Source organism: Triplophysa dalaica, chromosome 5 (genome assembly GCF_015846415.1).
Source record: "Triplophysa dalaica isolate WHDGS20190420 chromosome 5, ASM1584641v1, whole genome shotgun sequence".
Classification (NCBI taxonomy): Eukaryota; Metazoa; Chordata; class Actinopteri; order Cypriniformes; family Nemacheilidae; genus Triplophysa; species Triplophysa dalaica.
The window spans coordinates 27,430,423-27,455,888 of record NC_079546.1 but is presented as its reverse complement, the minus strand read 5'-3'; the positions used below and the strand labels follow the sequence as shown (position 1 = coordinate 27,455,888).

Sequence of the window (25,466 nt, the reverse complement as noted above, 5' to 3'; positions counted from 1 at the left end):
ATAATGGGGTGTAAGTTGCACCCCTGGAGGGTAAGAGCCCCCCAAAATCCCCCCTATATTTATAATGAAAGAAGAAATATGCCCATATAAGGCGTTATAACTGTCCCATGTTGAATATCTTCGCAGTACAACCACTTAGAGACAAGGGGGTGGGCTCATTTTACTCGCTAACAAATCAGTATCCCAGAAACTTTATAACGTTACGAAGCCACGCCCATAGCAACAAAACATATTATCTTAGCAACCATATAACAAGACCTATAACTCTACATCAGAAGATCATAGAGACATGGGGATTGGTTCGTTTCACTTGGGGCTTGACGCATCATCAATTGGCTTCTGCTAAGCCACGCCCATAGCAACCAAACACTTTAGCCAAGCAACCATTTAGCAATACCCATATTTCTGCATCAGAACATCATAGAGACACTGGGGTTGGTTCGTTTCACTCATAGCTTAGAGTATCGTCACCTGACAGGTGCTAAGCCATGCCCATAGAAACCTAACAGGTTAGCCTAGCAAATGTTTAGCAACCGTTTAGCAATACCTTTATCTCTTCAACAAAACATCATAGAGACATGGGGGTTGGTTCGTTTTACTCATGGCTTGGAGTATCTTACTAGCAACATGCTTGTCATGCTAGAGAACATGCTAATCATGCTAACAACATACTAAGCCCGGTTTTTACACACTGGGGGCACATTATTTTTTCCATCATGTTAGAAAAAGTTTAACAATAAAACCTCTCAAACTATTTCAAACTCTTCAGGACAGGATTTGTCTAGCCAACATAAAGTTTGTACTCAAACTTTGCAATTTAGCTTTATTTTTTATTATTTTTATAGTGAGTTATAATATATTTCATAATAAAAGAGAATTCCTTGTAATATCATCATATCATCATGGCTCAGTGTTAATGGAGCTCTTGTGAATCTGGTCCCTGGTTAGTTCCCAGTGTTAGTTGCTATAGTAACTGAGTTTGAACTATTTCAAGTTTGCTCTATGAAACCGAATCCACTGGCAATAAGTCTGACAAACTCAAATCAGTCTGTCTTATTTTCTTATATCTTGTTTTATGAAACAGCCCTCAGGAAGACCAGAAAGACGATCATTGCATTAGTCCGGTCTAGAGATCACAAAGGTCTGGACCAGAAGTTGAGCAGCATGCTCTGTGAGATAAGAACCGGTCTACCAAACAAAGTTCTTAAAGCTAATTATCAAATGATCAAAAAAGATCAAATAAATTGTCCAGCTTGTTAAGTGATGTTGAGTGTTGATCTGTTAATATGAATAGTTTGTTGATCGTCACCAGTGATGAGATTTATAAACTGATTATTAATGTCTGTGTGTCTAAACTATGACATGCAAATGAATAGTAAAAAAGGAAATTAAACTCACATGAAAATGTTATTTCTTTGAAGTTGTTCTCTAATGATCTTTTTTATCTCATCTTTCTCCAGAGAATGAAACAGAAGCTGACAGGTTTGTTTTTGTTAATATCCCAATGAGCTGGCATAAAGCTCAGAGTTACTGCAGACAACATTACACAGATCTGGCCGTCATTCACAATCAAACTGAGAATCAAGTACTGCTGCACCAGATGTCAATGCTAGGCATTAGTTTATCATGGATTGGTCTGTTCAGAGACTCATGGAAGTGGTCAGATGAAATAAATGTTGTGGACGTGTCCTCCATTAACTGGATGACTGGACAACCTGACTTGAGGAACTTGAACCGACCTTGTGGTGTTATACGTCCTGATGGTCTTATAGATGATCAACTGTGTTCAAATACTCTTCCATTCATCTGCAAGACATGTAGGTTTTTATGTGTGATCATAAACTACTCACAACACAAACATCATAAATACACAGAATGAGAGAAGAGACTTTAGACAAACATAGCTGTTGATAGTCAAAATAAATAGTTTGACCACAAATGTTCTGTTCAAAGACAGTGAGAAAAACTGATGCAAAACAGTCACATATAGGATCATCTGCTGTTAAACAGTCAGGGTTTAATAAAGAAATAAGTCATGTGAAGCAGTGGGTTACAGTGTATTATATAACAGCTAAGGGCGATGTTGTACGACATGAAGCGGAGTCATTAAAAACACTTTAGCTGTTTTAAAATGCACTGTAACCCACTGATTCACACGGCTTATTGCTTTAATAAAACTGTTAACCCATATGTGTGGCAAGGTTTCATAAAATAAAGTAAATAAAATAGTGGTGGGCATAATTTTTATTTTTAATCTAGATTAATCTATTTCCATTGGGAAGCTTCTTAAAAATATATTCGTCAAACCACACGTTTGATGTGGTAATTTCACAGTAACGTTATGTTGTGTTCAGACCAAACGCGAATGCCGCGTCAAGCATGAGGGCTTTACATGTTAAGTCAATGCATAGACGCGATAGACCTACTTGCTGAGCAAATCGCCCGAATGAAGCCCTGGTTATGAGATGATGAGGCGGCGCGAATGAGGTGAATTGAAAAATCTCGTTCTCGCCCCCTACAGTGCAGTTAAGCTGGTATTCATCCGAACTAAAATATCAAGGTGAAAGTCATCATAGCTTGCGTAGTATAGACCCAGCTCCCAACCCAACTTTGAGAATAGATGAACGGCGACATTTTTTTTATCGCGCGATTAGGGTCTCATGTTAACACCCCGATAACGGCCCACCACTAAAATAAACTGATATTTAGGCTGTGTAGTGAAGTCAGCCGTTATAAATCGGGGTATTTTAAAGCAGGTTAGAACTGGGCTCAGCCAAGTTTTATAAATAATAATAATCTGTTGAGACTTGCCTGTTGTAACTATCCCAGTGTAAAAAGAAAGTCTCCTCAAACAACAAGACAGCAGAAGAGAAGAAAATCAGTTTTAATATCAGATGTGCAGCTATTGTTAGTGTTCTACTGTATTGATCTGATTTGTTCCTCTGAAATGTAATTTTGGTTAAAACGTTGAAGGATGAAGGAGTAAAGAAGGATAAATTAAATAAAAAAATTCATAATTCAGATTTATATATGAGCTCTGATTTTCTTAATCTGTTTTTTTTGGCTAGTGGAAGTTCCAGAAGAAATATGATGACAACCAAAATATGATGTTCCAAAACAATATGATGAATTAATGATTATTATTTATTCATTGTTCCTTTGTGTATCCTAAAGAACAGTTTCTATGAAAACAATACGAGAAGTTGACAAATGATTATTTCCATTTGTATTAAACACATGCATCTGTTGTGTTAGAAAGATCGACTGTAGATTTGTGTAACTGTTGTAATGATGTTTTCTTCACACTTTATAGGAGTTTAAAATTAATAAAGCTTTTAATCTTCCAGCAGAGACCAAGAAGCAGATTGTGAGATTTGAGGTGAAATCCTGTCAGAATGTCAATGATCCTACAGTGATGGAGACCATCTTACAGTCAGTGAGTATTCAACTATTTGTGTTGAAAGTGTGTCCTACACAACACTATGAGCTGACACACAGATAGTAGACAGATTGACTTTTCATTCTATTGACTTCCATACATACACATGCAAATTTGTTAGAAGATATTTTACATTTCGCTGTGATTCAAAGTTCAAGTTTGGTGAACTCTGACCTGTGAATTCATGTCACGTGAGTGCGTGAGACCAATAGAAGATCAAAATATCACAGCGTGACCTCTCTGTACTGAAATGTGAATGATGGAGGAATCACTGACACATTTTCACACCGTCTGAAGGAATTAGACGTGCTCAAGTCTAGTGTGACCGCAGAATTAGTGTGTCACTGTGATTATTGTGTTGTCACCTGTGCGTTACTTAAGAAAAGAGTTAAAAGATAGTGAACAAAGAGAACTCCAGAAAGCAGTCTTGTGACTTCACTGACTTTACTGGTTCTTCTCAATTCAAACTACAAACAAGAAGGAAAATATGTGTAAGCTTTAAATTTACATCCATGATATATACAGTTTAATAACACCATCAGTGGTGTAGTGGTGCCTGGAGAAGTGGGTTTACTGTTCATTCATGCCCTATTGTTAAAGCGGCACAGCTTTTGGGGTTATAATTTAAATAATTATAACAATAGACTGGTTTCCAGCCTGGTTTTATGCAAATTGCGAACTTTCATATGAGAAATGAGTGATGCCACAGACATCAGGGCGGTACACTGACTTCATTGATCTATATATGTGCATTTTAAGACTTTACAGTTTAAATTAGATAATAACAGCTAACAGATAACCATGTGTGTCCTTTCATTATTATCAGCATCAGTAAAGTAAACTCATGGTCAACAAATATTATACAATCTATGTTTCATGAAAGAACATCTGGGTTAGAAATGACATGAAAGTAAATGAGTGATAACAGAATGTCCAGTTTTGAGTGAACTATCCCTTTAACTTTTTGACTAATAACATGGACATCAAATTACAAAAGTTGCAGATACTTTTTTAATGATTTAAAACAGGTAACATTTAAACAGAATTACAGAACGAGAAATTTCAATAACACAGCAAATTGGCCGGTATTAAATGAATACTGCTGAGTGTCTATATGTGTCAACACTATAGGGTGTTAAAGTAACACTGAAACAGTGTTAAAGATAATGAGATAATGAAGTGATTAAGGAAGTGATGATTGATCATTAATGATGAACACCTGCTGTTAACAAACACAATCACTGAAGAAACATCAACAATAAGAATTCACCCTGATAGTGTTTAGTGTTTGATTTAGTTGGGCTCTTGTTCAATCCATCTATCGTTCGTTCTTTTCATATTCAATTGAGATTCCAAAATCGGAAAATTAAAAAACGGTTTATTTCGTTATTCGTTTATAAATATAATGCCAAAAAACAAATAACAGGTCATTTTTCGTACTTTTGATTTATTGCTCAGATCAAAAATAGGAAATTAAATGAAGGGGGCATGACCGATTTTGATTTTCATATTTAATTTGTTCGATTTGCGTGAACGTGAAGTTATCTTCGTGTGTGTGTGTTGCACTTGGAAGTTCGCCGCAATTGCAAAAAGTCAAAAGAAGCCTGAAAAAACTCAATCTTGCAGTGATTGACTCAGTATTTTTTAAGTAATTTCGTATCGACACCATGGCCGCACAGGAATCATATGCTGATTTAATTAAAGACTTATTTGAAACTTTCAAGACACATAAAAAGATATCCACTACGCTGCAGAAGATGGGTATCCAGCGATGTTCTGAAATAAGTGTGAGAAGATTCTGTGTTTAGCACAACCTTAAGCGAAAAAGACCTGTATCGGACACAGAACTGGAGGGGGATGTGGTTGGATCAATATATGAAGTAAGATTTTTTATGTAGGTTTTCACATTATATATCCTGCCCGTCTTTCAAATGTTAGGGCTGGGCGATATATCGCATGACATGCGCATCTCGTCAGTAAAGCCGGTTCCTTGATTAGTAGTAAATCGCCATCACCTGCTTTCAAATGGAACGACATTTACAACACAGAGCCGTAGTTCACTGACAAGCTGAGGTATATCGCATTAATTATCGAAGGTGATACGTCCGGCAAACTTCCAAGTGCAACACACACACAAACACACACGAAGATAACTTCCTGTTCACGCAAATCGAACAAATTAAATATCAAAATCAAAATCGGTCGTGCCCCCTTTATTTCATGTCTTATTTTTGATCAGAGCAATAAATCAAAAGTGTGAAAAAATGACCCGTTATTTGTTTTTTGGCATTACATTTATAAACGAATAACGCAATAACGAACCGTTTTTTAATTTTCAGATTTTGGAATCTCAATTGAATATGAAAAGAAAGAATGATACACGGATTTTGATCCTTGATTTCTAGTAGTTCAAGTTTTTTTCCTACAGTTGCAATATTGTGCTTTATGTGTGTATTTGTTAAATCAAAAGTAAAGTGGAAAAAAGCTATAGTGAATAGCAGAAACATCTTTTTTCAACAACATGCAAGTGTTGTTAAAACAACAACAATGAAGCAGATATAACAGTAAAGAATAACATCCAATAGTTCAAGGCTAGATCTTAACTAAAGGAAACACTGTTCGCCATAATGGTCACCTCAACATCAACTGTTCTTGTTCAGGTTTTCTTCAGTGATCGTGTTTGTTAACCGCAGGTGTTCATCATTAATCATCAATCATCACTTCATTATCTATTTATCTTCAACACAGTTTAAGTGTAACTTTAACACCCTAACGTGTTAACACATATATACACCCAGCAGTGTTTATTTAACACTGGCCAATTTGCTGTGTAGAAGTTATGCACTTGAAATATTTGCAAACATTTTGGCTGTTTTATCGTGAACTAGTGGAGGTCCAGACATAGTTTTGTCTTGTCACACTGACATGACCTGAAACGTTTAAATGCTTTTCAGTGTTTTGTAGTTCACAAGACTGGATTTTACCTTCGACATTTAACATTCGCAGACACACTCCAGAGTGATGTGGAAAGAGGAAGAAAGTGACACAGCTGCACATTTTCTGAAGCGACACTTGAACGACCCATTACATTTCTATAACAAAACATTTAGCTACTCACATTTACATTGACATTGAGGCATTTGGCAGACGCTTTTATCCACAGCGACTTACATTGCTTTATCCTATACATTTTTCATAGGTATTTGCAATATCCCAGGATCAAACCCAAAACCTTGCTTTGTTAACGCAATGCTCTTACCACTGAGCTACTAGAAACTAACATTGCGCTTTTTCACAGTTAAACTGACCTCGAGCTGGTGAGATATATCCCTCAGCACCACTTGTTTCAGGAGACACGATCCAGACCACCAGTCTCAGGCAAATGAAGGCGACCCATATATGATTTATTGCAGATCATGCTACCGATAGTTTTTGTAGACTATGTTCTTATTGTCGCATAGATTTTGTTGACTATTATGTACAATATATGAAAACAATACAAAATACATAACCTTCGTTTTTATGTAGTTATTATTTGCATAGTGCTTTCGATTTTACTAGATATAATATTTACTCAGTGTTTATAATATGTACATAATCAATATCTGTTCATTTTGTAACAAACACTTATAAGTATAGGCTCAAAGTATAGACCTTTAACGCAAAATATATACATTATTTTTCAGATTTCGAAATATTACTTGATGTTCATAATTAATATCTAAATAATCATTATCTTTTCAATTTTTAACAAACACTTAGATACTTATTTCAACAGAAATAATTCAAACACTTAGAAATGAAGACTTAAATGTTGAAAAGTTGACTTTCAGTCCCATTTTATCATGTGTTTAACACAAAAATACTCTATATGTCTTCCTGGAATGAAACAACACAAATGTGAAGGGCTCACTTGAACCTTCCAGGTGTTTCATGATGAGACTGTGAAGGTCATTTCCTCGTCCTCTTCATCCACTGTCAATGCTGTGCTAAAGGAGCTCTGTTAAAGACTGAAACAGATGTTCAGCGCTGCAGCTCAGAGCTTTTCTTCTCTCTTAGAATTGTCGTTTATCTCTACAATAGATGAAATGAAAATACATAACACATACTGACTGTCTAAACTGACAAAGTAACTAACAGTTAAGTGCCTTAAAGTAACGTACTACAAACACACAAACCATAAATTAAGGAGCTATGCATTGAAGAAATAAAAATAATAAAAAATTAATAACCAATAAAAAGATCGACATTCATTAGCGGCTTCTGTTCACAACAGACTATCTAAAAAGAAAGACGAGTGTCAGCAGAAATAAAACACAAAACAATTGAATACTATAATGATTCTAAACTTCAATTATAACATGTGAAAGACATGCACATTATAGTTGCAATAAACACCTTAATATTTTTCACAACATAAACAAAAACTGGTCAGAACTCACCCTGCTCTCCTTCATGCTGTCAATACGTTTGTCAGAAAACACCTTCTGTCCTGAGACTGCTGGTCTGGATTGTGTTAAATGAGTAACTGTGTGTCTGCAGCTGGACTTCTGTCAAAAGCAACTCTCGTCTTCTTTCATTTGATTGTTCATCTCTGTTAGATTCATGAGCGCTTGTAGAAAGCTGAGGTAGATCAACCGCTAGATGTCAGTGTACCAGACGGTCTCTTTAAATGACACAAAACTACAGGAGCCATTCAACAAATACTTTATTTAATACAATTGTACAAAATATCGGAGGAAGTGTGTAAATGTGATTGACACAACGTGAGGCCATATTTATTTTTTAACGACTCAATGTGCAATGGGCTTAAGAGTGTGTTTCATGATTGTTTGTGTTGTGTAGATTCAGCAGAAACTGACAGATTTGGGCGTACACAATGACACAACAGTGACCTGGAGAGTGCAGCCTGATGGAAATGTTTTCACATCAAAACATGAAGATGAAGAGAAACAGAAAGTGTGTTCAGACTTCTGACCGATCACGACACAGTCGTTGTGTTTAAAGACGTCATTTTCAACACTTGAGATAAACTTTGAAATACATGTTTTATAGGATTTGCAATTACATGTAAACGTTTATAATAACTTCAGTTAGTCTCATTATTTTGTTATCCAGTCAAATATATTTAGTTATTCTTGATTGATCTTATAATTCAGCTTTGAAGATGTGTGTTATTAATGATATTATAGTGATAGTAGCGTGACAATCTATTAAACTACAATCTAATGATTACAGATTAAGACAATGACATGTGACAATGTGAGTTACATGTTTATATTCTGTGTGTTTTATCTTGTGTGTTTGTGTTTGGTGAGGTGTGTAGACTGTAGCAGCTGAACATGTAATGCTTTTAGATAAAAACTTTTACAACATACAGTAGTAGTATTCACAACATATAGTAGTAACCATGTGTGAAGAGTAATTCAACATTTTAAAAACTGTATTGAATCATTTGGTTGTTTGAGAACATGATTTTAAATTAAAGCTTCTTTATAAACACTGAATAGACAAAATGATCTGTGAAAATATTTGTGTTGAAGTGAACTGTGCAAACACATAAATAAATAATAAAACATGTTAAACATATTGTTGAATGATGTTTTTCTGAGTCTCATCAATCGCTTCTGTCTCTCAACAACACAATAAGATATTTGTATATTTTGTGTAGTCGACTCTGTGCTGGTTTGTATTGGCCGCCTCCAGTATTCCTTTGGTTTTTCCTCCAGCTAATGCTGTGATGTTAGTGTGACGTTGACACTAAAAGGGTCTTTGATTTACTTCATAATTTGGAAAAAACATCTGCAAACTTAATAACTAAATAATAAAATAACAGAATTATATTAGTGAATGTTTTTAATGGGGTCCCATATTAGATAAAAAGATAATATTCATAACACAATTATACTTATCATGTGAGGTGAATAATATATCCCAAATAAACACCTAAAGCTTCAACATAGTTTGTGGTCTTCTGCATGATCACGGTGGTCTTAATGTTTAATTCAAATCATTTTATGTGTTATTTAATCCACAACGTTTTCCATTAACATTTATTTAAATAATGTAATCGTAGGGTTTTTCTTACAATTTTGACTTTAGCAGCAGCTTTAAGATGATTTAATTTTCACAGGAAATTCCTTCTGATGTGGTGCTTGTGAATTTTAAACATTTCCCCAAAAGCTTTATTTTGAATTAAACATTTTTAATTCTTATAAGAATGTGTTCTGGTAAATAATCTTTGTTTATTTCTGTAAAATTCTGACAACTTTTCTCCTAAATTCCGTATAAAGATGTTTTATTTTTGAACTGGAGAAAATGAACTGGAGATAAAACTTCTTCATATTTATTTTAAGCAACACAAAACTAATGTTTGCAAATTTTAGAAAAAGTGTGAAAATAATGTGTTATGAAATAACCCGGATATTTTTTAATCAATTATTAATTATTATCATGATCTCAGACTTTCTTAAGGTTTGCTTTTGTTAGAATTCAACTAACACTGAAATATATGACTGCAATACATGCAGGATTTAAATGATTTAGGATGTTAAAAATACAGAAAACACACATTCAGTACTGAAGACTAAAAGATTAAAACATAAATAATTATTGTTGATTATAGTCCTTTATATAGTAATTGTGTGTGTTTGATTTTACTGATGTTTTATGCATTAATAAAGCGGTTATGTAAACTGGACATAAACAGAAGCCTGTAAAGTGGGCTCAGAACAATCCCCATCACTGGACGATCACTGCACAGTAAAGTCTCTGGTGTAAAAATGAGTTCATCCCTAATAGTGTTAAACTTACACTGAAGCAGAGTCTTTCTGGTGTGAAATGTTCATTTATTCATGCAGTTAAATAATCAATTGAGTTCACATTACAAGTGATGATTGATCATTAATGATGAACAACTGCTGTTAACAAACACAATCACTGAAGAAACATCAACAATAAGAGTTCACTCTGAAAGTGTTTAGTGTTTCCTTTAGTTGGGCTCTTGATCCTTGTTTTCCAGTAATGAAAGTTTTCCTTCAGGTGTAATATTGTGATTTATTGGTGTTTTTATTACAGCAACACTGAAAGAATTAACATCAACATATATCAATAGTCCAAGAGTAAGAGATAAACTAAAGGATCACTGTTCACTATAATAGTGATCTCAAGATCTAATGTTCTTTATCATGTTTTCTTCAGTGATTGTGTTTGTTAACAGCATAAGGTTTGTATTTAAAACTCGACATTACATTGTCCATAAATCTCTTCCTTGTGCAGCAACACATTAAAACGTTTCTTTAGTCAAACAATCTGTTTTCTGTATAAAAAATTAACTATTAACATATTCATCAATTTTTACATCAATATGAGCTGAAATACAACTCATGTGACTAAAATATCCATTGTATCAAATACACACTTTTCTTATTAACATGAATGAAATATATACAAGTTTGAGCCCTTTTACCTGAAGAGATTTGACTGAAAAACATAAGTTAAAGTAGAACAATTGCATAAAACCCACACACAGACATCAACAATCACCATATGAACCTCAACAATGATGAAATGCTTCACGCTGCAATGAATTCTGGGAGTCATGAATGAGGTTTGTATGATGCTTCAGAACATGAAACATGTTACCATTGTAGAAATTCATTCATGAATCTTTATATTTCTGTGTGATCTTCAACTAGCAGAAGTTGAAAGTGGTAAAATTTTTATAACTGAAATATTCTGATTAAAGGTGCGCTGGCTCTAACCAAGATAATAAATATAATAGTAAAGATTAACTCTCAAATAAAAGCCTTCCATAAGTAAGGTAAACTCACCACGTCATAATAATTGTGAACTTGGCACAAAACAGCCGAAAGCATCAGATCAATTTCTCTCATGACTTTAATGCCATAACAATATGAGCTACAGACATCAGACAGAAACATTTACATTCAGAGTCAAACCACCCGACTAAAACAAACACTGATCACCATAATGGAGACATCAAACCTGTTATTTTCAATAAAACATTAACAGAAAAAACTCTCTTTATTCTTAATAATATAAATAAGTAAAGATGTTGATGGTGTTTGTGGGATTGTGGCTTAAGTCAGTTGTAGTTTTAGTGTTTTATTTCTTTCTATTCTTGTTGTTTCTGTGTTTATCAGTGATTCTGCTTGTTATCACTTCATTATCTAAACTAAAACACTCAGTGTCACATTTATCAGTCTGTAGTATGCACACTAAGCAGTGTTCATTTCATCTGGACTAACCCATGTGGGGTCTACATGGAACCCGCCGACAAAACCAGCTGAGGCCCAGAAGACAGACCACATCAAACCCATCTGGACCCCATACGTCTTCACTGGCTGCATGGATCACTCACTACTTCCTGAACACCTTAAAAACCACAGAACTAAAGCAACATCAAACTCACCACTAGATGGAGCTCTAAACCCTAAATAAAGTAAACGGGAGAATTAGTGCAATAGAAAACATTAAGAAATTACAGACAAACAATTAAGTGTATTATCAAATTAGACACAAAATGTAGAATCTGAAACATCAAACTTGTTCCAGTACAACAATTATTTATGCAGTTCATGGTGCATTAACTAATGTTAACAGGTACAATGTTTGATGTAGTAAATACTGATTAAATGATGTAGAAGTATTACAGATTCATTAGATTCATAGTAGATTCAACACAAACTGACAGATTTTGCATTGCGACTTTTTCTTGTTTTCCAGTAAAAATGTTGAGAAATTCTTAAATAAAGATGCATCTTCCTAATGAGCAAAATGTCAGTGTATGACACACTGCAAAAATGACTTTCTTACTTAGTCTTTCAACTGACTTAAGAAAATAAGTCTTTTTTTAAGAAAAAAATATAAAATTTCAGTGAATTTGTGCCAAACAAGCAAAACAATCTGTCAATGGTATAAGGAAAATAATCTGGTATTTAAGGTTTAATTTATTCTTAGTCCCTCAATTCAAGATTTGTTTGCTGGTTTTAAACACAAATTGACTGAGATTTCATATTTCAGTTAAAAGACTAAAGTCATTTGTTGCTGTGTGGTGTACACAGTGACACAACAGTGACCTGGAGAGTGCAGTCACACCAAAACATGAAGATGAAGAGAAACAGAAAGTGTGTTCAGTTTTCTGACCGATCACGTCACAGTCCTGTTTCACGCTGTCATTTTCATCATTTGAGAGAAACTTTAAAATATTGCAGCAAACCTCTTATGCATTTAAAGAGAATTAAAGAGAACAACAGTTACAAAGTCAAGCAGAATCTTTAGAAAAATAAATCACATTTATTGAAACATTGTTTAGATGATAAGCAAACTGTAAGATATATGCATCAAGTTCAACCACCAACAGCTTTGTATGACTTCACTAAGACAAATGACAAATACAGTTATGATTCACTGCACAACACTACACTCTAGTGGTGACTCAAAGAACTGCGCCGAGCACGCAGAACTCTGAAATCAAAGACATCACAGAGTTCACATTCTCCCTCAAGTCCCTGGGTGGGATGGTCAGCCCCCAAACATTCAAAGCAGAACTCATGCTTATCGAAATCGGAGAGGATCCTCTCACAAGGAGGAACACATCTCCGATCTGAGTCAGTCATGGTTTGGTTTAGTTTTTTCTTATTCTTACAATAGGCTAAGTAACTCAGAGAGTGCTGGTCACTAGTGTAAGAATCTAGGTAATATCTTCTTTTTTTTTTCTATATTTGTTTGTAATAATAACAGAGAGGGAGACTTCTCCATCACAACACACGCACACACAAAGAGGTCCTTGAAGACAAAATAACCTGATGACGCATCCGCATTCACGCGTATTTATAACCGGCAGGTGCAGGTGTAATTAGTCACGTCACCTGCCGAGGTTATTTAAAGCCAAAATAATTTTTGGCGTGTTTGACACATGTGCTTCACAACCGGTCGAACAAAGACTGTTCTCCCATAGCGTTTGAAACGCAGCATCGAGTGTAGCTTTTGATAGGGAACTGCGATACACAAATAAGAATTGAAAAGCACACTTGTGTGCAAAAGAAAACCCAGAAGTGCACAAAGCGCCAGACAATACTCTGAAACATCATTGGTCAGCTACAACCACATAACACATTCTCATTGGCTAATCCACTGCCCAAGAAATAAAGATACCTTGGCTCAGATATTTTAACAGTTATGTGTTAATGTTATTTGTAAGGGATACTCAATTCTCCTGGAACAGTGCAAGCGAACATGTGAATCTGTCAAAAATATTCAAACTACTTGTTATTTTCCAGTGTTATAACTTCTTAATTAAAGCATACGTGAATAATTTTGCATGATTATGAATAAGAGGCATATTTAACTGTAATAATTGTCATGTTACTGGAAAGGATAAAAACTCATTATTTGGTCATTTGGGTTCGGCGGTAGTAGTGTAGTACACCACCTTTTTTGGTAGGACTACACCACTGCTGTGGAGTAAGTGTGTTTATTAATGTCTGTGTCTGCTGCATCATGGGTAATCTGTTGATCTGTGGTTTGGAAGAAGTGTGAAGATGACCTCACTCATGTCCTGCTTTTGTGTGTGTGTGGAGACAGAAGAAGAACGGAGGTGTGATCAGCTTTAATGAAGGCTGTGCGTCTGCTCTGCTCGGGCAGGAAAGTCTTGTGTTGAATTAATTTGTAGAAAACCTTCATCATGTTAGTCCTGTTAAAGTCTCTGACAACAAAAGTCATAACTGAGCTCTGTGTCCAATTATTTTAAGACAACAGAAGTATTTTATAAGTAACAGGACTAAACTACAGAATGTGTTCTAGTCTGTTATTGTGTCATGAGAAAAGAGGAAATGAGAAACACAGGAAGAGTTACAAATGTTGTCATGAAGAAATATAAGTAGATGATGAGAAGAGACTCAGTAAGAGAAACACAACATGACTGAGAAGAGTGATATATGTCTGCTGGGACTGATCCTTCTCTCTTCACTATTCACAGGTAAACTATTCAACACATTTATTTCATCAGATTTCATTTCATTACTCTCACTGACATTCTGACAAACATGTTCAGTTTCATCTCATGTCACATTTATCATAGAGTTCATGTGTCTTATTCTCACGTTCAAAAGTCTGATGTCAAGAGTCAATAGTCTCTTTCACACATACAGCCTTTACTGGTTAATTGCAAGAAAATTGCAGTTAACAGATCATGTGTGAACAGGACCTTTAGGGTAAATCGTACTTCCATTTTTCAGATATAAAATCATACCGTCACCATATTTTCAAACATAGCTACGGTTGAACGTCCGCCTGATGACATCATATTACTGGCTGTGTGAACGCTGTCTTACTCTTAATTTAACAGAATGCCATTGTTTGTGTGAACAGGACATTACCTGAATGACTTTACCAGTAATTTACCAGCATTTCTGAGTGAAAAGGGATAAAGGAACTAGATCACATGATTTACTGTCAAATCTTCTGATTTATGTGATATTAAAATAAGAAAAATGTATCTGTCATTGAGAGATAAATATTGAACTGTTTGAATATATTGTGATGTATTAATATGAATGATGTCATCTGCTGTTTCAGGTGTGAGTGGAGCAGAAGTGACACATGTGTTCATCAGTTCTGGAGAAAGTGTGTCTCTGTCCTGTAATGATGGTCTTCATCAATGCTCCTCAACTACATGGATCTACAATAATTATACAAGATCATATACAGTAGAAGTGTTTACTGGAGGAATAAAGAAGAATAACACAGAGAGATCTGAGAGACTGAGTCTGACATCTGACTGCTCTCTCAACATCTATAAAACAACACAACATGATGGTGGACTTTACATCTGCAGACAATATGTGAATGAACATCAACATGAACCTGATTCACATGTTTATCTACATGTTCTTCATGGTCAGTGTTTCTCTTCATTTATATAAACACATGTTTAACTTCAGATCACAGTTCTCTTTATCTCTTGTGTTTTCACTGAAACTCATGAGTACTGAGAGTGTGTTGTGTGATTTGTGTTTCAGTGTCTTCATCATCATCATCATCATCATCTTCATCACAGACTGAGATAAGAGCAAACACATCTGTCACTCTCTCCTGTCAGCTGTTTACATATAACTGTGATTATGAGTTCAGTTATTATGGATTTCAGCTGTTGTGGATGAATCAGACTGATGTTGATCTAAAGACAGACTCCAGATATCAGATTAGATCAGATAAACTCTGTCTCATCTCTCTGACTACAACACTCGTGAATGAAGACGACAACACAGAGTTGAGATGTGTGCTCAAACACAAGAATGACATCAAGACCTCAGTCACATATACTGTCAGATTTACAGGTAAGACATCACTCTGACAGGAGTGTCCTGAACTCAAAGTGACTTCAGTCATTAAACTCTGTACTGATGATGAAGAAATGACATAAACATGAAATATGATTGTGATGTTCTACAGTATGATGTCTCTGAACATTCATCATCTTCTGTATGTGTGTGTGCGTGTGTGTGTGTTTGTGTGTTTGTGTGTGTATGTGTGTGTATTTCCACATTATTATTTTTTACAGCATCAACTACATCATCAATAATAATAAGAGGTATGAAGTGTTGATTGTGATCCATGTGTCCTGTTACATAAGTACATGAGTGAAACTCTCACTGAACTCATCTTGTGTTTGTTTCTCATGTGTAGTGTTTGAGAGTTTGATGGATTTAATGGTGTTCTTGTGTCTTCTAGTGATTCTAGTGATTGTTGAGGTGTCAGTGTTTGCTGCTCCTACTGTCATTCTTCTTCAGATCATCTGTGCAGGAAGAGCGCGTGAGTTTTCATCATCATCATCATCATTCACATTCACCTGAAACAATCCAGAAAACAAACAGCAGAACTTCATCACTTTTATTGACTTTTATCTTCTCAGCAAACAGAAGAAGGACTCAGAACGCTCATCCAGAAGACACAGTGATGTCAGCAGTTTAGGAATAAAATCCTCTTTATGACTAACAGAGTAAATTACAGCGAGCTTTATTTGATCAGATTTTATACATATTTGCGTGATTTTTTTAGTAGTAACCAGAATCTTTGCTGATTTGATTCCTTCACTGAGGTTTATATTATTCTGTTAAGTTACCTTTCCTTTAGTTTTGATTTCAGCTGTATTTGTTCATTTGTATATTTTGATGTGTTTAGTGATATGTGGTAAATGTAATGTATGTTTGGTTGTCCCCTCTTGTTTAGAATGGGCCCATCTTTTTCTTTATAATGTATTTGTTTGATTGTTTGTGACCCTGATTGACAAAACGTTAAGTAGCACGGGAACATTTTTAGTAAAAGACAAAAATACATCTTACGGGTCAAAATTATTGACAGTAAAGATCACGTTCCATGCAGATATTTTGTACATTTCCTACCTTAAATGTATAAATGTATATTTTTCTTGTTTTCCAGTAAAAATGTCTAAACATTCTAAAAATCAAGATGCATTTCCTTGATAAGTGAATTAACCTAAGAAAACAAGTTTTTTTTTTATTATTTTTTTTTTATTTTATTTTTTTTGAAATTTCAGTGAATTTTTGCTTAAAACAAGCAAATATCTGAGAGTGCAAAAACCTAAATATTGAGAAAATTGCCTGTGAAGTTGTTAATGAGAGACACTGTGTACTGCAAAAAATAACTTTCTCACTTAGTCTTTGTTCTTGTTTTTCAGTGAAAATGTCAACAAATAAACTTGAATCAAGATGCATTTTATTGATGAGCAAAATTACCGATGAAAATAAGTCTTGTTTTTAGTAAAAACATATGAAATTTCAGTGAATGTTTGTTTAAAACAAGCAAAAAAAATAATAATATGCCAATGGGGTAAGAAAAGTAATCTTGAATTAAGGTTTACATTTTAGTTAGTCACTCAATTCAAGATTATTTTTCTTACCCCATTGGCAGAGAATCCTGAGTTTTCTGATCCAGAGAAGAGCCTGACAGCGTGTGTCCCACCCTGCGTTAGAGTTAGTGTAACCAGAACGCTCCGCACCGCTCTCAGCGGGCCTCGAACCGGGTTGGTCCTGCATGGGAGTCGGGCGCTCTAGCGAGAAGGTTAAAGACCGCAGTCTCTAGCATCTGTCGCTAGAGCGTCCTTGAGGCCGGGGAGTGAGGTTTACATACTGCACAGCTCTTCCAGCTTGTCTCCGTTACATTAGCAACCCTGCTAATACTAACTAAATAAGAAAGTGATTTAAGTACAAGCACTACATAAAAAAACAAAACAGAAAACTGCATGCAGATCTGTCTCTAATCTGCTGCACTGTCTTCAGTATCAGCTTCCTGGTCAGGGAGCTGTCAATCAAAAACTCACTAGCCAATGAGAGTAAAGTGGCCATAAGTCCTCCACATGCCTCTGAAAGTGTAAATAAGAAAATCTAGCCAATCAGTCTAGACCAAGATTTAACTAAGGTAAACATTTAACTGAACGACTGCCTCCACAACCTCCTCATAGGCGGAACACAAGATGTGTGTGACTGGTCTACATCCCCTGAATCCATTCTCACCACATCTCATCTACCTCCTCAAAGCTAGAGGAGTGAAACACAGAAGCACAACCACTCACTCCTGTGAGAGACATGAGTCTAACCTAACACAAACCTTTCTGTCAAAGTCACCTGACATTATCAACATGGTTTAGTTCTGACACAGTTTAACTCTGAGTTCTTGACATATTTTATTACTGTTTTCTAAACTATAGCGAATAAACTGTGATCGTATGAAAAATGTTGAAGGTGTCTGAATACCTTTTGGTTTGACGTATATTTCTAATAAATGAGCACAAGATAACTGAACATAATACAATTAAATACGTTTTGGTCTATGAAGAGACATCACTTCTCCATTTGTCAAATATTATTGCTTCTGGTTTAACAGAAATACAACAATGTTGTCTCTCGAGAACATGCATCCTCTTTTGTCACCACATAATTCATTCATTTGTTGTGTTGTGTTATTGTTATACCTCAGAAGACCAGCAGAGGTCAGTGGTGGTGTGTGTTGTTGTGTAATGCATTGTTAAGAGAGATTGATATACACTCACTACCATTCTTTTTCTCCTACTATGACAGGCTATTGTAAAGTGGCTATGTTTTGAAATATGAAACATATATGTTGTAATTTTTAACATAAGAAATATTATTGTCAATATATTTTTACACATTCAGTCCCATATCTTATCACGTGTACATCAATATATTAAAAAGTATTTTACTGATTATAAAATTGCATATATTGGGACAATAACACTCACCTTAAGGATTATTAGGAACACCTGTTCAATATCTCATTAATTCAATTATGGTGGTGGTGTAATGGTGTGGGGGATGTTTTCTTGGCACACTTTAGGCCCCTTAGGACCAATTGGGCATCATTTAAATGCCAAGGCCTACCTGAGCATTGTTTCTGACCATATCCATCCCTCTATGACCACCATGTACACATCCTCTGATGGCAACTTTCAGCAGGATAATGCACCATGTCACAAAGCTCCAATCATTTCAAATTGGTTTCTTGAACATGACAATGAGTTCACTGTACTAAAATGGCCCCCACAGTCACCAGATCTCAACCCAATAGAGCATCTTTGGGATGTGGTGGAACGGGAGCTTCGTGCATCCCACAAATCTCCATCAACTGCAAGATGCTATCCTATCAATATGGGCCAATATTTCTAAAGAATGCTTTCAGCACCTTGTTGAATCAATGCCACGTAGAATTAAGGCAGTTCTGAAGGTTAAAGGGGGTCAAACACACTATTAGTATGGTGTTCCTAATAATCCTTTAGGTGAGACTATAATCAGTGTCAGCTGAAGATCTTGCACACTTTATTATTTTGCCATATTTCAGTATGTTCAATACAGTTTTAACCTACACGCTTTCGAGTACAATATACAAGAAAATCTTCTGCTTTCCTCTATTTAAAACTCATATAAAGACTGAAGTTTACTGGTGTCTGAAGTCTATCATCAGATGTTTAGTGAAGTTGTCATTCAGTTACTCATCAAGTTTTGATATAAAATAACACATGTTTAGTTTATTTGAAGTTGAGCAATAGTTTGTCTATTTATCAGTGGTATCTATATTTCAAGACATCTTCAAACCATCTTTAAATTAAATACATATCAAGATTATTTGCAAATTAGAAAACTGTATACACTTTTCTATCTAAAGACTTCTAATTTTGTTTTACTGCAGTAAGTTTTACATTAGTGCCCGTAACGAACCAACATTAATTTAAATATTTTTAATAACTTTGTCACACAAATTAAGTCACTGTGAAAATCAAAAATGGCTGTTTTGTCTAAGAGAAAACCATCAAATGTAAACATATTTGACATTAATCAAATCGTTATTTAAATCATAACACTAATGAAAAAAATACAGCTCACAACTTTACAAACATGAGAATCTCTTTTAAAGGAATAAGTGTGTGGCTCTTAAAAGAGCCTTTGTGTGCGGCGGATGAAAGCGGCGCTTTACTTGGAGCTGGTGTACTTGGTGACGGCTTTGGTGCCCTCGGACACGGCGTGTTTGGCGAGTTCACCGGGCAGCAGCAGACGCACGGCGGTCTGGATCTCTCTCGACGTGATGGTGGAGCGCTTGTTGTAGTGCGCGAGACGAGACGACTCACCGGCGATGCGCTCGAAGATGTCGTTGACGAAAGAGTTCATGATGCCCATCGCCTTGGAAGAGATGCCGGTGTCGGGGTGGACCTGCTTGAGCACTTTGTACACGTAGATGGCGTAACTCTCCTTCCTGGACTTTCTGCGCTTCTTTCCTCCCTTAACGGCGGTCTTGGTGACGGCCTTCTTAGAGCCCTTCTTGGGCGCGGGTTTGGCTGGTTCAGGCATGATGCTTCTTCACAGATGAGAAAATGCTGAATGAGGAGGTGTCACGTCGCTGTGGTATTTATTCACTCTCACATGCAAATGTTTAGCGTAACGGAGCCTGTTGTCTGATTGCATGTCTTCGCCGGCCAAATCCCATAAAATGTGTTAATTGGTCAGCTCATAGTTTGACGGGTTGGATAGAGAGCCAATGAAAGTGTTTCCCGCCCACAGTCTCGTGTTTGAAGATGACCCTCCCACAAGCGACTCAGTTTCCTTTGTTTGCACTTCCCGCTCTTTATCGAATTTGAATTTAAATAAAACGTTTATTTCTGTATTAACTCTACACTAGAACAGAATTACGTCATCGTGTCATCAAAGTCACTTAAAGATTTCGTTCAGAAAGCATTTCACCCGATTACACGTTATTCACGATACATTGCACGTGCTGACGCTTATAGTTACGCCATGATGATGGTGTTTCTTCTTCGAGCGAAGTGTTTAACACAAGTTCTAAAAGTTCAAGTTCTCGTTAAATATGATTTATTTTATGAAATTAAACTCCTCGAATGAGACAGTGTGTGGCTCTTAAAAGAGCCGTTGTGTTCAATGTTTTACTTCAGAATAAACGCGTTTAACCTCCGAAGCCGTACAGAGTGCGTCCCTGTCGTTTCAGCGCGTACACGACGTCCATGGCGGTGACGGTCTTTCTCTTGGCGTGCTCTGTGTAGGTGACGGCGTCACGGATAACATTCTCCAGGAACACCTTCAACACACCGCGAGTCTCCTCGTAGATCAGACCGGAGATACGTTTCACTCCGCCGCGACGAGCAAGTCGACGGATGGCGGGCTTGGTGATGCCCTGGATGTTATCACGCAAAACTTTGCGATGACGCTTCGCGCCTCCTTTTCCGAGTCCCTTTCCGCCTTTACCTCTTCCAGACATGATGCACGAGAGTACAGATACAAACGTTATGCTTTAATAAGGACAGCGGATACATTTTGTATGTATCTACAGGACCTATTTGAAACACGCAAGGGCGGTGCTAGTGGCACGTCACTTTTTTATTTTCCTCACCGCTCCTTCAGTAAATCAGTAAATATACATTTATGTATTTAGCAGATGATTTTATCCACAGTGACGTACATCACATTATCTTATACATTTGTCTCTGAGTGTTTAATCCCCTGAGATCGAACCCATGACCTCGGCGTTGTTCTATTCTACCCGAGTACAACATAATCTAATGTACAAAGAAGCGTGACTTTTAAGATTTTATAAGAAACAGAATAAAATTGAACTATAAATATTTCTCCTGACTTCTTTATTTTATACTCGTGTCATTTTATCTGAACAGAAATTTGCAACTTTTGCAGATCAACAAACGTTAAAAAAAAAGGCGATAAAAAAAGTTATCGCCTAAGATTCAAACTAACATTTCTTCACATCTCATCATAAGTGCAGCATGAACACGTTTACTGACACAAACTCTCAACTTCAATATACGAGAGCCGGTTATACATGACTCGGGAGACTACAATTATTCTTCAGCTGTTTGACTGAACATTAGACTCGGTTTGTCGTCTCAGACCAGTAATAATCCAATACAGGTTTATGAATTGAAAGCAGAATGTGCAGTTTTAGACTGTAATTAACCGGCAGGGAGACACAGGTATCGCATTGTTCTTTTATAGGTGAAGTGGGTGGCTCTTAAAAGAGCCTTTGGTTTGAAACGAACTGTCGCCCGTTTACTTGGTCTTGGCGGGCTTCTCAGTCTTCTTAGGCAGCAGCACGGCCTGGATGTTGGGCAGAACGCCGCCCTGAGCGATGGTCACTCTTCCCAGAAGTTTGTTCAGTTCCTCGTCGTTGCGCACCGCCAGCTGCAGGTGACGGGGGATGATGCGAGTCTTCTTGTTGTCACGAGCAGCGTTTCCGGCCAACTCGAGGATCTCAGCGGTCAGATACTCGAGCACGGCGGCCAGATACACCGGGGCGCCAGCACCCACACGATGCGCATAGTTGCCTTTACGGAGGAGTCTGTGGACGCGGCCCACGGGGAACTGAAGTCCCGCTCTAGAGGAGCGAGTCTTGGCCTTAGCTCTCGCTTTGCCGCCGGTTTTGCCTCTGCCGCTCATTTCCTTCAGCTGTGGAATTTTACTTACTCTGTAAGAAAGAAAGATGAAGCTTAAGCGCTGCAGTTCTCAATATTTGAAACCCTCTGCCTGTCGACTATTGGTTGGAGTCGGTAAAACTTTAAACCAATCAGTCAACTTCCCTCCAAACTCAAAGCCCAACCCCCTCTTTCTCCTCACAGATGCTGTGTGACGCACAACAGTTTTGATATAATGAGAAAACTTAAAGTGATTGTTCATCCAAAAAAACTAATTTGTCATTATTTACTTACCATATGATTGTTCCAAAATTAACACTAGGCTAAACGCAAAGAAGGCTATTTGGAAGAATTTGAGTATTCAAACAGATCTCATCCCCAATTTGGTGCCACAGTACATCAAATAAATTCAATGGGAGTCAAAGGGGATGAAATCTGTTTGGTTAGCGACATTCTTCCAAATATCTTCCTTCATGTTCATTAGAACAAAGAAACGTACACTGGACAAACAACCTGTGGTTGGGTAAATGATGACAGGCTTTTCATTTTTGGGGTGAATTATCACTTTATGTTACATCTCTCCTTCTCATACAGAAAAGTATTTCCTCATTATCATTTAAAGACCCATCTCTCTTTCTCATTAAGTCAATTATTTCCTGATTATCATTTAAAGTTGAATCAAATCTTTCACATTTTAACACTTCTGCAATCTCAAGGCAGATAAAGAGATGAAGGAAGTGAAGTTTATTGAAAAGGGTAATATAAATTTACAAATTGAAATGTACAATATTTGTAAGGACTATAAAGAAATGGCACCACATGCTTTTTGTATCAACACACATAAAAGGGGAAATTCAATCATTGTTACACATCACTCCTCTCTTCATTCAGTTACATTGACTCCTGTAGTCGCTCTCATCAAACTCAAAGCTCTGCTCTCGGCCTACAAGACCACCACTGGTTCTGCAGCTCCATATCTTCACTCGCTCATACAGACTTATGTACCCGTCAGATCCCTCCACTCTGCACATGAACCACGTCTTGTGCTGTGATCACAAAAAGGTCAAAAATCTCTCTCACATACTTTCTCTGGATCTGTTCCACATTTGTGTAATGATCTGCCCGCTGCTACAAGATCATCAGATTCTGTGTCCATCTTTAAAAATCATCTGAAAACACATCTCATCTGTCAACAGCTGACCCATCAATTCAGACTTCTGTTTCTTTTCTACTCTTTCAATCAAAAAAACAATCTTATCTTTGTGTTAGGCTATGAGCAGTGCCGGCCCTACCTAATAAGCGATATAGGCAGTTGCATGGGGCCTCCATGGCCACTAGGGGACCGCCTGCCATGCCTCAAAATGTAATTTACTTGCTCGTTGTGTCATTGTCAATCATCATGTGTGTTAGCTTTAAACTGTGCAAAGATTAAAAATTTAAGGCGGCAATATCTGTCTGGTGCAGAGAAGAGGAAGAAGAGGAAAGAAGAAAAAGAAGAGGAAAGAAGAGTAGAAAATAAAGGATCAAGAAAAGGGTAAGCGTTCAATCCCTGTGACCGAACCCATGATCTCAGTGTTGCAAGAACCATGCTCTAACCACTGAGCTACAGGAAAGCTGTAAAGGGATAATAATGTGTTGTTAATTTGACATTGTCAGATATGATTCAGTTTAGGATCCCGAAAATCATAGGGCCGGCCCTAGAGACCAGTTTTACTGCACATATGCTCTTTGTCCTGATGTTGTTTCAATTGCTTCTGTTGTTTACCTCATTGTAAAAGTGTCTGTTAAATGATTAAATGTAAGCACATTTTTATAAAAAGCAATTTACAATACTGGTCAAAAGTTTTCAAACACTTAATCCCTCATTTATTCATATTTTTTCCACATTTAGAAAAAGGCAACTGTGGACTGATGATGTTGTGAATGAAAAAATCTAAACAATCAAATAAAAAATGTTATGTATCTGCTATAAACCTGTTATATACATCTTCAATGTAGTCATTGTTTGCCTGATATTTGCAGAAATTAATTTAATCATCAACTGCTTGAGGTTTCACCTAGAAGATGCTTTTCAAACAACACTAAACAAGTTCTCATGTGAGTTCTTATTGGTTGCTCTTTTGCATTATTTAGTCAATTCATCCATATCAAAAACGTTTTTATATATATATACACAGATATATTAGTTGATAATGAAGATATTTAAATTAGTACATTTCCTGTCTATGTATAATATCAGACATTTAAGCACCTTCAGATTAAATCATTTTTAAGACCACGAGAAACATTTCATTCAAGTGTTCAAACACGTTTGACTGGTAGTGTATAGTGACTGAATAAAGCACTTTAATTAATAAAAGATTAATCTTTAAAACAAGTCAGTTTATGTACATATGCCAAAGACATCCTGGACAGATTCACAGTTTTCTTCTTTTTTTTGTTACAGACAGACTAAAAAAAACAATAAAAAGTACTTGTGTTCAATATGTCTGCAAAACAAACAAAAAAAAGAATTTACAGAAGATAAAACACTAAATAAAAGTAATAATAATAACTGCTTTAACGTTTCAATCATTCAGAACCCAAGACTGACTGCAGCAAACTTGCTTGTCTGTAAGAAAAAAGAATTCAATGTCAATACTGGACAAAAAGATTTAGTTTTATTATGTTTAATCCATATTTATTCTCCATTTGATCATTTCGTCAGTCTGAATATAAAACATTTACACATCAGTAACACAAACAGCCTTGTGTCATTCACACAAATACCTCGAGAGTGTTCGTGTGTTTCAATCTGATCAAAACAACTTCTGTATGAAACACTTTACAAGTCCCTGAATGACATTAACTTAACTCAAGTCATTTATTACATGTATGTTAAATAAACAGAAAACATGTTTAATGTTTCATCAATGTTTACACAAACAAATCACATGAAATTAATGCGCAGCTTTTCTCCAGAGATCGATGCTGGTCGTGTTTTTAATGTAACAGTGAAATAATAAACCCTTTACTGTCGTGTAGTTTAGTGTCTGA

The 25,466-nt window shown here is 36.1% G+C and overlaps 4 protein-coding genes across 4 annotated transcripts in view; 1 reads left to right on the top strand and 3 right to left on the bottom strand.

The window, feature by feature from the left end:
* LOC130420701 (uncharacterized) overlaps nt 1-21,276 on the bottom strand; it is a 254,668-nt gene extending 233,392 nt beyond the window's left edge. Inside the window, exon 1 of the mRNA XM_056748192.1 lies at nt 20,973-21,276. Coding sequence (XP_056604170.1) covers nt 20,973-21,265 — 293 coding nt within the window. The 5' untranslated portion in view covers nt 21,266-21,276. The remainder of the gene's footprint in view (nt 1-20,972) is intronic.
* On the top strand, nt 14,136-16,216 carry LOC130420709 (uncharacterized). The gene is made up of 3 exons (XM_056748207.1): nt 14,136-14,441; nt 15,041-15,361; nt 15,484-16,216. The coding sequence occupies exons 1-3, from the start codon at nt 14,381-14,383 to the stop codon at nt 15,816-15,818; spliced, it is 717 nt and encodes a 238-aa protein (XP_056604185.1). The 5' UTR covers nt 14,136-14,380; the 3' UTR covers nt 15,819-16,216.
* Nucleotides 19,345-20,939, bottom strand: LOC130420777 (histone H2B-like). The gene has a single exon (XM_056748290.1). It carries the CDS (start codon nt 20,341-20,343, stop codon nt 19,969-19,971), a length of 375 nt encoding a protein of 124 aa, XP_056604268.1. The 5' UTR covers nt 20,344-20,939; the 3' UTR covers nt 19,345-19,968.
* Nucleotides 21,277-22,068: 792 nt separating the features above from the next.
* LOC130420751 (histone H2A-like) lies at nt 22,069-22,455 on the bottom strand. Its single transcript, XM_056748264.1, has one exon. It carries the CDS (start codon nt 22,453-22,455, stop codon nt 22,069-22,071), a length of 387 nt encoding a protein of 128 aa, XP_056604242.1.
* Nucleotides 22,456-25,466: the final 3,011 nt, after the last annotated feature.

What these genes read in the sequence shown, in the direction of transcription:
- LOC130420777 (XM_056748290.1), bottom strand. Translation starts at nt 20,343, where the DNA reads ATGCCTGAACCAGCCAAACCCGCGCCCAAGAAGGGCTCTAAGAAGGCC.
- LOC130420751 (XM_056748264.1), bottom strand. Translation starts at nt 22,455, where the DNA reads ATGAGCGGCAGAGGCAAAACCGGCGGCAAAGCGAGAGCTAAGGCCAAG.
- LOC130420709 (XM_056748207.1), top strand. Translation starts at nt 14,381, where the DNA reads ATGACTGAGAAGAGTGATATATGTCTGCTGGGACTGATCCTTCTCTCT. An exon ending in TCTCTCTTCACTATTCACAG is followed by an intron (nt 14,442 to 15,040) that starts GTAAACTATTCA and finishes CTGCTGTTTCAG; the next exon opens with GTGTGAGTGGAGCAGAAGTG. An exon ending in TTATCTACATGTTCTTCATG is followed by an intron (nt 15,362 to 15,483) that starts GTCAGTGTTTCT and finishes TTTGTGTTTCAG; the next exon opens with TGTCTTCATCATCATCATCA.